This window comes from Anopheles marshallii, chromosome 3, assembly GCF_943734725.1.
Source record: "Anopheles marshallii chromosome 3, idAnoMarsDA_429_01, whole genome shotgun sequence".
NCBI lineage: Eukaryota > Metazoa > Arthropoda > Insecta > Diptera > Culicidae > Anopheles > Anopheles marshallii.
This window is the reverse complement of record NC_071327.1, coordinates 35,277,633-35,292,111: the sequence shown is the minus strand read 5'-3', so window position 1 is coordinate 35,292,111 and position 14,479 is coordinate 35,277,633. Positions and strand designations below refer to the sequence as shown.

The 14,479-nt window shown below is 39.2% G+C and overlaps 1 protein-coding gene across 1 annotated transcript in view; it reads left to right on the top strand.

Moving 5' to 3' along the window:
* Positions 1-6,876: 6,876 nt before the first annotated feature.
* The window catches only part of LOC128711925 (netrin receptor UNC5C-like), a 34,018-nt gene continuing 26,415 nt past the window's right edge, over positions 6,877-14,479 (top strand). Inside the window, exons 1-7 of the mRNA XM_053806817.1 lie at positions 6,877-7,524; positions 7,712-7,928; positions 10,676-10,872; positions 11,869-11,947; positions 13,188-13,358; positions 13,593-13,634; positions 13,925-14,185. Coding sequence (XP_053662792.1) covers positions 6,877-7,524; positions 7,712-7,928; positions 10,676-10,872; positions 11,869-11,947; positions 13,188-13,358; positions 13,593-13,634; positions 13,925-14,185 — 1,615 coding nt within the window. The remainder of the gene's footprint in view (positions 7,525-7,711; positions 7,929-10,675; positions 10,873-11,868; positions 11,948-13,187; positions 13,359-13,592; positions 13,635-13,924; positions 14,186-14,479) is intronic.

Below are 14,479 nucleotides of genomic sequence, written 5' to 3'. Positions count from 1 at the left end.
GTTAGATCGAATCATTTAGTAAATGACCAAACATGTCTCGCAATAAGCCAGAATGAAACCCATATCTTTAGGCATTTTTTATCAATATGTACAATTCCCATGTTATACAACTGTACTTAAAGTGTGCGTTTTGTTTATTTTATTATAACGGCTTTTCATTTCATCTTTGTAAGAACTTTTTTGTGAGGACTGCATGACGTCTGCTGCTCCGTACCACATGTTTTAAAACTATAACTTACTTTTCGTCTGCCAATCCAATTCGTTGACCTTTTTGAAGGATGCTTAAACAACAGTCAATTTTGGTCTACTACGAATCCTTTATCCATGTGGAAGAACGTAAACCGACTTTGCGGGATGATCGCGGTATTATTATGATAACAAGACCAGTTCATCGGTGTCTCGGCGAGTCTCAGTCGCGAAAGTGAGTTCATCCAATTCGTAGTGCTTGTCATTGTAGCGACTCCTCCAAATATGGCACCAAAAATTCTTCATAGCACCTTCCTCTCGAACACGGTTACGAGGGCGACATCAGTTTTGGACAAAATCCATGTGTCAAGTCCATAACAATACCTGCATGCACCGGTACGATGTAAGTGCTATAAAGGCTCAGCTTTGCTCGTCGTGACAGGTGGTTTGATTGGAGAAGTTTCCTCAAACTGTAGAAGGACCGGTTGGTAGCCTAGTGCTAGTGCTGACTCTGACCCTAGATTGATAAAATCTTAGAACTACTTCAAAATTATAAGAATACCTCTTCGGTGAAGGATCAGTGTCCAGTCATTTTTTATTATATTTATCGGGTTTTGTTCATTACTTCATTGTGTAATGATCTATAGCAATGTGGAATTATAAATAACACTATGCAATTTATGGAGTCTCTCTCAAACATTAACCAACCCACTTCCATTATAAAATATATTACAATATGTAGCGCGTCTTGTACGGATATTTCTTAAATGAGTAAAATCATCTTCAAATATCTCAAAACGAGTGATGAAAGAATGCTTTCCATAATTCTTATTTATGCTCGCTCTATAAAGGCTGCTCCGACAAAGAATGCCGCCATTCGATAATGTTTACATAGGATAGAAAGCTCACACTTTAACCGTGTATTTACTGAGGGCTTATTGTTACGAAACGTAAAACCGTACTCTTGCAGTGTATTTACATAACATTACTGTATTTCACTTTCGTATTTCGTTTTGGCTTGATTTTCAATCCATCTGAATGAAATACATTTCCAACTAACATTGGTATTTGGTATTTTAAAACTTCAATTCAATCAGTCTCATATGTCACAGATCCTCGACAGGTGGTTCTCTATCCATTTCTTGATCTTGGGTGTGAATTTTAGATAATGAAGGGCTGTTTACATAATCCTAGCGTGATGTAAGATATCCTTACCACGTCAGGCCGCTACATTTGAAAGGTTCTAATGCAAAAAAAAACTAAATGGTATCTTAAATTAATAAAAACCGAATCGATCAACCCTTGTCACAGCAAGCGAACAGGCTTGTCACTAGCGTTATTCAAACCTGGTAGACTCGACTATGGTTTATTTCGCCTGGTGTAATGGTAAAAGTCACGAATGAACTGGGTGCCACGCACATACTCAAGCCGGATAATGGTATTTATGTGTGGTTTCTGTTGAAGGGCCCTCTCGAAAAACCGTCATTCCCAAACACTCACCGGTACAGCATTTATTTCACTTGAAGATGTGTCGGCCCCTTGACGCACTCACATTGCCACTGTGGCACCTTCCATTCAATTGCCAACACAAATCGCAAACATGCCGAAGCAATGATTGATGAGAACCATGGTGATGGGATTGCTTTTATCATTTCTCCCGAAGGAATTCATGTAACACAGGGGAAAGGACAGATCATCCGCTATGTGATATTTTTGAGTTTAACAAACAAACCCTAAACCCAGAAATTTCAGCCTCTGATTCTTTCGCTCTTCATTCATTCTTTCCCAGCGATGCTGTGTGAAAATCAGAGAATATTCTCCAAGAAACTGCTGATCCCTTGGCATTAGTAACGAACCTTCGCTTTCTAGCCTGGCGCCAGCATTCTTCCCTTCGGTCGCTTTATGCTTACAAACAGAAAAAGAAACCTAGATCTCTGGGCCTTGGGTTATGGGTTAGAGAGAAAAAAATGTGTCATTCATTTTGCCTTCAACGCGTCCTTTCGGTATTATCCCAGCGAAACACGACACATGTTCGTAATTCGATGCCACCGAAGATGAGCACAACACAACAAGAAACTTTGTCGCAAGAAACAACCGAAAGAACATCGTCTTGCACTTTTGTGTCTAACTGGTTTCAATAGCAAAAATAGAATTCGACTGAAGTCCTTATTGCTCACTTCCCCTGTTTTCTTATACTTGCACAATTTTGCAACCTTTTTGCTGGTTTTTCTAATATTATATCACATCATTTAATACTATCTTACATTTTGTGTACAAGTCAGTTAAATTACCTTTGCAGAAATGTATAATTTATGGTATCTTGTTCATGGAGTAACGACCTACTAAATCTAGCCTATCATACGTAGCATATTAGATTTAATTTTACTTCCCGAAAGGCAGTGTCTTGATGCGATTTGGCACCGGTTCCGTTCCCAAAGTAACGTAATTCTAAAGCAAAGATTCGAAATCTCCTCGGATTTCCATACAAAACAAATGAATAATATGCTTCAACGAACGAACTACCAATCAATAATCATTTAGAAAGAAATTAAATTAGAAAACTTCTAACTTAGAAAAAACTATTTTGTTAGTAGAGCTAATACCTTTAAGATTTCCTGGTTCTTTCATACGTATCATGCAAACCCAAGTAACAGAAGGGTCTTTTGTAAACCCTCCCAAAAAGAATCGATCACCGATCATGGATTAAGCCCCATAATTTAACGTTTTTTTATTACCATTCTTCTTGGCTTATTCAGTGTGAGGGGACATCATTCTAGAAATCAATAGTACCCTACAATCAATTGTTCCAAATGTCACGCTAGTTCATCTATTTCTTATGTAGACCAAATGGGCTTTCCCATGGAAATAATTAACCTTCTGCTCTAGAAACTGGAATCTTATTTGCGTTATTATTCGTACTCTAGTTGTATGTTTTAACAATTGATATATCCATTTCATTCTTGATTATAACCTTGTAATTGGAGTATTGATAAAAAATGTCCTGTAATGAAGGTTGTAGAATTCATAAACCTTCTCGTACACTCCATCAATTGTGCTTTAATTTCGACGGATTCATTGAATGTACCGTCCGGGGTGAATTTAAAAACAGGATCCGTTCCGGATTCCCCTAATGTATCAATCAGCTTGCACGGGCATTATGAGCGAGTGTTATGCCTCATGTAACTTGTATAGTTAAGCTAACACGGTGGCAATCCCTTCGGGCAGAAATTGCACGACCCTTCTTTTTACACTCGAAACCGACACCAGTGGCATTGAGTCAAATTTGGTAGGAACTTGAAATCATGCCAGGAGTCGGAATCAAAGGTGCTTGAGGACTTGTGGCTCTCACACTCGCGTGTTGGTTTCTTTATCCCCCGGTTAGAATCCGATTTAAATTGCTGTACGGTAACGGGTGTTATAGTTGGTATGTAAGGTAACAACAAGCACAAAAAAATAAGACAAAACTGAAAGGAAGAAACCGTTGTGACGATTTCATTTTGCATAATTCATTGCAACGTGCACCTTGTGAATGTTACAACGGGCACCATGTTGATGGAACGACGCGTTCGATGTTCTTCTCCTTCGAAGTTCCCTCAACGGTCGATACGGTCCTCCATCATGTCTGGAAGGTTTACCGACTGTCGGGAGCCACAGTTATTTATAGTTGTCATTAAATAATGTGTGCGGTAAATTTCTTTTTCTCTTTAAATCACCTCGTTCGCATGTAAGATGGCATTCGCCACTCTTCATGCCCTGTTGATACATCTGCACCCTCTCCATTATGCCTTTCATTCCTGCAATTTTTATATGGTTGGTGAATTTTCTAAGCACATGAAGTGAAAGTTATTATACAAATCGAAATAATGTGCCAAGATTTGTTAAAAATTTTGTCTTTTTTTCTCCTAACAACTTTAACTAAACCGCTCTTTCCATATGATACATCAAAATTAGCAAGTGTAGGATTTCTTGAGTAATTGTTTTAATGCAAAAAAGGTGCATTAAATATTCAACCTAAGAATATTATACTCAACAATATATGTCATGCTATGCACAAACAGAGGCTAGCTTTGCGTTTCGATTTCATTTCATTGGCTTCATATTCCTCACGCTGGTGCTCCGATACGATATCCGATACTTGTACATTAACATTTTTGCTGCTTTGGCAGCTTCTCGATATGTTAAATACATACCATAAACGCATCTAAAGTAGCGAATGTCACACGATGAAACAAGATACATTAAAGTCATCAAAACCCCCCCCCCCCTTTCGTACAACCATCCCGAGCCAGATCTGTTGCGTTTTTCTTCCCTTTTTTAGCAAACATTCGAAACTGGTTTAAAGCTCGCAGATCTTGGCCAGAAGGAACGAGGATGCATAAGTGTGAACGACGGTTACTTCTCCTGCGGTGTATTGCCATCGTGAAATGTCTTCATTATCTACAAGATATTATCAATTCTGTTTCATCGGACATGCTTGGTTTAAATTTATTGTGTTTCGCAAGCTTTGTTTTGGGGGTATTAGGTTCCTTTCGGGAGGTAGCAACCATCGAACTCCCGAGATGCGCCGATAAACCTTGTACCGCAATCAAGATCAGCAAACATTGGTTAATATTTCAGTTCTCACAGGGTCCATTGGTTTTTTCCCACATTGTCTTATAGAGTTAAACTAAATTGATTGCATTATTGCTGTGATTCAGTCATGTTGTAGAATCATTTGTCTACATACAACAGCTATTTATATTTGTGATTGTGTACAATCGTACTGTAATTACTATTACAATATCACATTTTGTTGATCACAAAGGCAATACAATTAGTGTGTTTTCTGACATTCTAATGACTTTCGGTAGTTATTTGATAAATTGCAGATTACGGAATATCGTACATTCCCTACCTTTCTATTCGATTCCCAAATTTACTCTCACTAATTGTTTGCTCTTACAGCATGTCAAAATTTGCCACTAACATAACATCAAATTCGATTATATCCAACCCTTACCGAACACGAGACCATAAACGAAACCAATCACTAACAAACACTTTATTCAATTTTCCAATTACAGGTATCACCTGGGCTGACAAGCACCTACATACACTTGCTAACGAATGGAAGTGGGTTTTTTCGAGAGAAAAAAATAACTTCCATAAACCAACGACCGGCACGATGCCATCCACTAGTGAGCAAATTCTACAGCATCATGCAGTAAACCAGATACACCATTCAACCAGATGGAACGACGAACAAACTTACCAGCAGACACGCTTGACAGTCTGCCACATAGTAAAGAATCTCGTCCCGATCCTTTCGTTACCCCGGACAATAACAAGCGAGTGGTGAGCTACGGGTCGGTTCCGTAGCTAAAGTGAAATCGTGGATGATTTTCCGAAGGTTCTATGTCCGTGCCATATTGTTTCGATGTATCGCTCGTGTCATAGAAGCAGCTTGTTGCAACTCTTGTACGTCCTGCGGATAACAGTGTACAGTGTATTATATTAAAAAAAAAAGAGTCGTAAAGTTATCAGTGATGTTTGGTTTGCGCGGAACGAGGGAGATTATATATTCGATGGTCAATTCAAAAATAACTACTTATAGTAATCTTTCTATAGTTATTCATTTCAATTTATTGCAAATTAGAATGTTTTCTTGTTTCCATAAAAATACTCCGGCTGGATGTCTTATTTTGTTCCTCTAAATCAGGGGTCTCCAAACTACGGCCCTCAAGAGTCTCCAGTGCGGCCCGCGACGCTATTGCTAATATTACCATTGTAATGAAAATGTCTATTTTGGGAAAGTTGTAATACTTCTTAACTGTTCAATTTAATTACTGCAATAGTGAGCAATATTTAATAGTAGTAATTGTGAAATAAAAATCATCTCGAGCGCAACATCTCTCTAAATTATCCGCAAGATACAGGGTTTGGCAATAGATAGAATCTAACGAGTGCAACTGTGACGAGTCTGTTCATGTGATTCAGTAAGTTGGATTCGCCATATCCTATCTAATGTAAAACCCTGTAATGTGTAAGTGACCTTCACGCTAGCATAGTTTCAACTAATGCGGCCCGCGGACTGAAAAGTTTGGAGACCCTTGCTATAAATGATTAATCTGAAAGTGTCTTTCAGGACATGTTAAATAGACAATTTTCTGACAGAGTTTCAATTAAAAAAAGAATTAAATGCTTTGGTGAACCGCATACGGTAAATACTCAAAAGTGCTGTTCAAATCATCTTTTGAAGTCGATAGCCAAGGCTTTTCAAAATAGCAAAAAAAAATATATTTTTTTTCAAAATTTTTTCGTTAATTAGTAAAAAATTAGTTTAACAATCATCTTTGTCTTTTTAATTTCCTTCCAATCTTAAAAGTATAAAACGACAAACATACAAAACAACCGTAGTGTAGTGCAACCACTGTGAATTACTCAAGCTTCATCAAGGAAACTTTAAATAACTCTTTATGGCATTATCTGCCAAAAAAGGTTAAATTTTGTGCGACTGAAATTTCATAAGTCTGACACACCATTAACAGCACCGACTGGTCAATGTCGCCGAAAGTGACTTACGAGTGGCCTAATGTGTAGCTTCGTGTTGGTCCCACTAAAGGGATACTGTTCAACCGGCACACATACGCTGCACTCCACACGTACAAACACATACTCAAGATAACAACGGCTACTGCGCGGGTCGTAAACATGAGGATAACAGCGGCGACATTGTTTCCATTATTTATCGGCTTGTTCGGCTTGGTGGAGAACGTAATTGGCCTCAAAGTGAATAAGGATCACCAACATCAGCGACAGCTCTCAGGTGGTCCGCTCGATAGAGGTCGGCGAGGTTATACGTCGGTAAACGATGACTTTGGCTACATTTCCGATGCCATGCTGCCGGATGTACATGGCGACAGTAGCAGCTCGCTCGGTGCAACTGTTTCAAAGGGCGCCAACACTGCTGGTTCGCCACCGTACAAGCCGGATGTCTCCACTAGCTTACCGGCTTTTTCCGGGACGGTTACCAACGCGAAACCTATGCTTGGTGCAAATAACCCGGAGGAAGAAGAGGAAGAAGAAAATGAGGAGGATGGGTATGAGGATGGTGGCGAACTATTGGGAAACTTCGATGAAGATAGTCGAGCGACCGAGGATCGAGCTCCAAACGCGAATAAGCACGACTCGTTGGACTACACCGATAACTTTGAGGTAGGGGCTATCGATCAGATCGAGAGTTTTGGAGCGGGAAATGACGGAACGCCGTATCCGGCGTTTATAGTCGAGCCAAAGAGTGCTTATGTAATGAAGAATCGACCAGCCAAGCTGTACTGTAAGGCGTCACATGCACTGCAGGTAAGACACAGTTCTGGTCACAGCATATTTCAGTAAAACGTAGAAAACATCGTTATTACAAACGCTCATTACATTTTAATATTTTATCATACCGCTCAAACAACCCGCACCATCATGGGAAAATCAAACAATTAGAAGAGTAGAATTCTATATCATATAATTAACTGCATCTCTCCTTTTTCAACAGATCTCATTCAAGTGCAGCGGAAGTAACAAACCTCCACCGACAGAGAAAGAACACCACACAGATCCGCACAGCGGTGTTCAGCTGCAAGAAGCCACGGCCACCATCACCCGCGAGCTCGTCGACGAGTTCTTCGGCACAGGCCCATTCAAATGTGAATGCCGTGCTTACTCATCTCGGGGACCTGCCAAGACCTTACCAGTTACGATCCAAGTGGCAAGTAAGTGTTAATTACCGACTGGTTACCATTTCTCTTCCGTGCGGAGGCAAACAGTGAAGATAGTCCTGGGTGGATGGATGTTTATTCACTAGACGCTTATTTATTTACTCATTCTTGAACTGCTGTCACTGCTAACAGTGGTAAGAGTTAAAATGATTATTTAAAAAAGATTTTTGGAACTATTAAAGCAATGCTTCCGGTACTCTGCTTTGCTAATGCATCATCTGAACAAAGTCACAGGAAAAAACTTCCAAAATAAATCTAAAATGGGTTGATTGCAGAAAAATATGAAATATTAACTTTGACTCATATCTACCGCTTTGTTCTTGGGTTTGAAATGGTTTCTGATTCTGGGTAGTACCTTAAACCGCGAGATTTATGAGTTCCGCCTCGAGGGTCTGAAAATTAAAAACAAATGTCTGGTTCCAAACCGATGCATGAACCCCAAAGAAGGAAGCATAGAACCTAAAATTATTCCCGCAATATTTTCTTTCGACAACAGAAGGCGTGTTTTTATACATGCCTTATGCTGCCGGAGAAATAACCCAATATTAGGCGCCGAATCTTCGAACATGGCTTATGGGAACTGGTTCTGCGTTGAACCACAGTTGCGTTAAAAATATGCAATATGAAATTTACGTTCCCATGCAAGAACGGTTATCATTTTTTAAAATTAGACAAATTGAGGTATAAATATGAGAAAATTCAAACGAATGGGTAAAGAAACATTTTTATGGGTTAGGTCGTGTTGCAAACATCAAATATTCGAACTAGATATTCAAACAATCATATTAAACTTAAAATTTCCATATCAAGGTGTTTAATCGGGTCTTGTTATATGCACAGTTTGTCATATACGTTTCGTTTTTTTCGGTCATGCTCCATTACATTTCATAACCGTGAGAATGGTGGTTGATAAATATCGATGAAAGACACCCGTTGTTTAAAGCCCGAACCTCACACCCACCATCGATCAACAGCATAGAAAGAACAATCCAAACTAGATGCTGTTGTCGTCAAATTAGTGTTGGAAAGTATAATTTTTAAGCGTTGAACATTCCTCCACAACCAAACGGAAAACAAGGGCTTCACTGTTTTCGAACGTTCGTCCGACATGGAAATCGACTGGTACCTAATAAATATCCAAGAACAACGAAGAGGCCATAGGGCTTTCGTTCGCAGTAAAGGTTTAACATGGAATTGTGAGAACGGTCGCAAGTTCTCGTGGTTTTTTGGTCTAAAGACCACCTTTGGGCGACGAAGTCTAGGACAGGAAATTCACCGAAAAGCAGTGACCCGTTACGTATCAGAACGCCAACGTCAGCGGAGATGGAATTTCTGTGTTCAAACGAATGTGTCATCGGTTCCCTTTTGCTAAACTAACCATTCACGTGATGCTTACAGTTTACAGCATTGAAAAAGGAAAGGCAGTTTATCACATTCATCACCTCGGCATTATTATGTATAACCCCTGTCGACCTAAGGGTTTGTGACCGATGGAGAAAACCTATCAAGCCATCGATTCGAATGCAAATTAACTTCATCAAAAGGTGATTGAATTTTTATTCGTTTGAATAAATAGTGTAACAAACACTCCATGTTACTGAAATCAACAGGATCGATGACACGGAATGTGGTGTTTAAAGTTTAAATTCTGTTGATGAACAGTCTATATGCAAACATGGCAAGCGTGCCTATGCTGTTCGATCTCGCAGTGATACAAGTCAGACTAAACAGCTGTAGATGAAAACTAAAGTATACGTATAGCCGGTACATACGATAAATTCTAAATAATAACTCTTAGTCAAATTATACACTTACTAAAATTATTGTTAGTTAGTTCAGATACAATTCGATCCACAACTTTTGTTACGTTAGTCCGAACAATCACCATACAACCATTAGACTAACCTGAACATTTCCAGCCCAAAAATATCCAATAAGCACTCTTCTTGTAGTTAGTTTTCGCAAATACACAAAACAATTTCATGGTTAACAAGAGACTTCTACAACTAGACCCTTGACCTTATTGAACTGCAGCATGATACAGCTCATTATTTACTCACTCGTTGGCAACTACACGCATCGTTGACAGCATGTTTGTGCAACCAATGTTTCCCATGGTAAATGCTACCACAAATAATCTCCTCTGTCCAGCTCAAGAGGAATAGGCAAATGTCTGCAGGTAATTGTGGAGATGGCCTCTTAACATCCCCCGGGTGTTCCGTTTGGGTACCACTCCCTCTCCACCTATCCTCCTATCCTGACATCCCAAACGGATCACGTATCATCTTGACCGCTGTCAGAAATACATGATACAAACACCTCCCGTTAAGAGTGACATATGATCTTTGATTAGATTGATGATATGTGGTGTCCGCCTGTCCGCACAGCAAAGTGTCCAGATGTAGAAACGCATAGAATAATTTGGGCACTCTGATTAATTTTTTAATGACTAAAGGAAGATAATATTATGTACATTAAGACTTCACTTTGGTTTACTGAGGGAATGTGGCACAGGTCTTCACTAAGAAAATAAAAGCGAGATTGCAAAGTTTTGGTAAATTTTCCACACACACAATTCCAATGGAAACGTGTTCATTTGAATGCCAAGTGCAGTCTCATGCAACTGCTTCTTCACATCCACTCCGCCTTGTTTGGTTCGATTCGAGTGTCCGGTTCGCGCATCATTTTTAAACATATTATACTTCCTTCAACTTCATTTCACCTTCTCCTCTTTTTTGCAGCCATTAAGAAACAAATTAGCATCTCACCGAAGATCGTGCGCGTCGCCACGGGTGGTCGAGCCGAACTGAACTGCATCTTTAATGCAACACCGGCGGCCAAAGTCGTGTGGCTGAAGAACGGCGTTCCGGTGCAAGCCAATCCACCGTTCGTAATACTGACCGACAGCACGCTGCTGATTGCACGAGTGGAACTACAGGTAAGCTGCTCATGACCGATGCTCTCCGAGGTATTCTCCAAAGGAAAAAAGCATATTTCTGGTTTCGGTAGGATGATACTTTACAGCTCTTTTTTTTTTACTGTATAACGCAAGCTGATACGGTTGGCCATAATAATTTTGAGCATCTAGCGAAGCATGCTGTCAGGAACGGATGCCAGCATTCAATGGGAAAGGATCTGTGTTGGATTTGTTGAACGCAGGTCTTTCTTTTTTCCACTATTGTTATCTCATCCGTTTCCTTCCACCCAGCGTAGCATGAGAAGCTATGCATCGGTTTTGTATTGTTCAGCTCGTATCCTTTTTATTATCATCCTAGTATGATGAAATCGGCATAGCATATTGTGTATTTCGTACCGACATAATATGAAAAGGATTCGATTAAAACACGATGAAATGAAGAGAATAAAAAACATCATCCAAACCCGCATGAAAAGGATTCGATTAAAGCTTCTTGGGAAAAGAAATTTTATCCATCAGAAATATAGATTTCCTTTCGCTATCCACGTTTGATCGTCTTTTGCCGCCGTCGTTTCCGAAGCAGAAATACAGATACCCATTCATCCTTTGACCAAACCTAACGATTCTTCTTGTAGGAGTGAACAGACCGACCAGAAAACATCATTTTGTGGTCTAATGGTCTTTCGAACGAATAGAACGCTCCAAGAGATATCCGTTACCGATCCTGGTTACATCGTGGTTCGAATGATATTTTTATACAGCTTTTTGTTTCTTTCAAATGCTAACGGTGACTGATGCATTTTTTATAAACGATGGAGGCGGTACAGCTGACGCATTATTCTTATATTTATACTCAAATTTCTTTCCTTTGTTATTGCTCGACCCTTATCACAGCCGACAATACAATGGCTGTTGCGCCGTTGGGCCTCAGATCATTTCTTATGTATCGTTCTCATCTGTGTAGCTGTTCATCTTTGCTGACTCTTCATTTGTTTCGTCTTTTGTTGCCTTTTTCAGGACATGGCCAATTATACATGTGTTGCGGAGAACATCGCCGGTAAGCGTGTATCTGAACCAGTTCCAATCACCGTGTACGGTAAGTGTTTCTTCACTTGGTTATACAACCATCCGCCTATTTGTCATCTGGTCACTTTTGTACCAAAAACGAGACAAAAGAGGCCAGAGAATAGTCCCACCAGGACCCTTAAGTTTTAAGGGTGCTCAGTATTGAAACATCTTAAGCCCAAGAAACAGGTCAACGGTTCTTCCCGGATTGCCGATCCGGATTCAGCTTTAAGGAGGCAGTCCTTGTCAATTCTAACTTCATTTACTTGTCTTGTTCAAAATTATGCACCCCTAACAATTTGTATCAGCCTTTTCGCTTACTGCACACAACTGCTTTTTAAAGGGCCCTTAATGGACAGGCGTCACTCAAGCTGACAGGCGAGAATTCTTCTGGGAATATTTTCAAATTCCAAGACTAAATTATGTTACTTAATTCTGGGAGACACCCGGTGCTTGAACCACTCCCACAGGGTTGACGACAATCGTCGACCTTCCCTTACAGACGTGGTACAGATACGCATAAAAATGTGGGTTATTTGTATGTGCTGATGATTGATCTGCATAAATTTCTTCCTGCCGAGCGGTAAATATAGCTGCCGAAAATGATGCGAGTGTGGAAAGCCTTCCCACGGTGCAAAGCGCAGGATGCTGTAGGTCTGTGTGATGCTTGACATCAAACATGTCATTATTCCATCATCAGAATGTCATTGTCTACAGAATTTCCCCAAACTTGTGAAGGAATAAATTTTGTTGCCTCATTTACATTTCCTCTCCGATTTTCAAGAGCTTCATAACATCTCCATATCATATTGATTTTTGCAGTATAAGAACAGGAATTACGTTCCGAGTGCACTATTTTGAAGGATTTTAAGGTATCTGTCTACCAAATGAAAAATAAAAATGTATACAAAAGCAATATTATAACTAGTGCATTCATAATTCGGAAAACATGGAAAACTTGAATGCCTTAGCTAGGATAATGATCTATAAATTTTATATTAATATCATGATCATAACAAATATTAATCATAACCAATATTTTTTTAAACTGCCATTGTTGATAGTAAATAAACATCCAACAAGAAATAATTAATTAACACATCTTGTTTATAATTTACGAAATGACTTCCTTTATAAAATATACACAATAGTATGCAAACCAAAAGCATTAAACAATAATGACCAACTTACCCAACAATCAATTCCAACAATATAATTATCTGGTCTAATTTCTAAACGAATATTTTGTTTGTATTTCTTACAATACAAAGTTGACGGAGGTTGGAGCCAATGGAGTACTTGGACGGATTGCAAATGTCCCGGTCATCCCAAGCAAGGCCAAAAACGAACACGTCTGTGCAATAGTCCTGTTCCAATAAACAACGGAGCAGCTTGCATAGGAGCGAGCACAGAGTCTACGCCAGATTGTCTTCCTTGTTCTGGTAAGTCCATTATAGATTCTTCCTGCTTTATTGGATAAGATTTTATTTGTTCTGATAGTTTTCTACGATTTTGATTCACCATTCCCTTTGGACCATTTTACACTTTGTTTTGTTGATTTTGATCTTTGATTTTACTTACCAAAGTAGTTACATTTTAGTACAAAATCATTATTAACTAATCAACTAATTCATGATATCATCACCGATTTATACACCATTACCCACACTACGTAGACGATGTCCAAATTGTGAATCCTAATGGTTATCATCTAAGCGGTAAGATAATCACCTCATTTTTCCATTTTTTTTTTTTTGTTAATACTTCAACTTGAACTTTGAAAATTGATTGTCATATTTAAGTTGCAACCGTATTTACCTTACCAATATGCATGCTTCCTTTCAATTGCGTATACTCATCATTATTGATACTGTTAATATGCAATGAAAGCCTATAAGAAACACAAAACACCCACCAAAAAGTTAACCTAACAAACGTTAGGCTGTAATTACATTTTCCCCAACTATATCCATCTAGCCTAACTGCTATGTCCAATATTTAATTGCAGCCGGTCGCTGGTCAAGCTGGTCCGAGTGGAGTGATTGTGGTCCAGATTGTACCCAGATTAGGCAACGCTCGTGTATCGGCATTTCTGCCGCAGCTCAAATGTCTTCTGTTGGAAGTGTTCCAGCGGCCACGGCAGCCTTGGTTGCTAACAGCTCTACGGCCCAATCCTATGCTATTGATAGTGGGGCTATCATCAGCTGCGTTGGTAAAAGTCAACAGTCCATCAAATGCACTGGCGGACTGTGTAACTACACGGCACAAGGTGAGTGGATAACATTACTTTAATGGATTCTATCCCGAATAACCAGTGAACGAAGAATTATAAATTTATTTGCCTATGTTCCAAATATTATAAAAGTTATTTCTTTTTGGTATAGTCGATTTTTTCAAATTCAAAACTTGAAGGTTTACGGTATGTTGTGCGCTGCTACAAATTGAGATTTCCTTCTCTTCGTCGTATTCCTAAATATTGTGAAAATCTGGTGGTGCATCTCAATCATAATTTAATCTTTATCATAAATAATTAATCAACGTGTCAATCTCTTTTTTGTTTTGC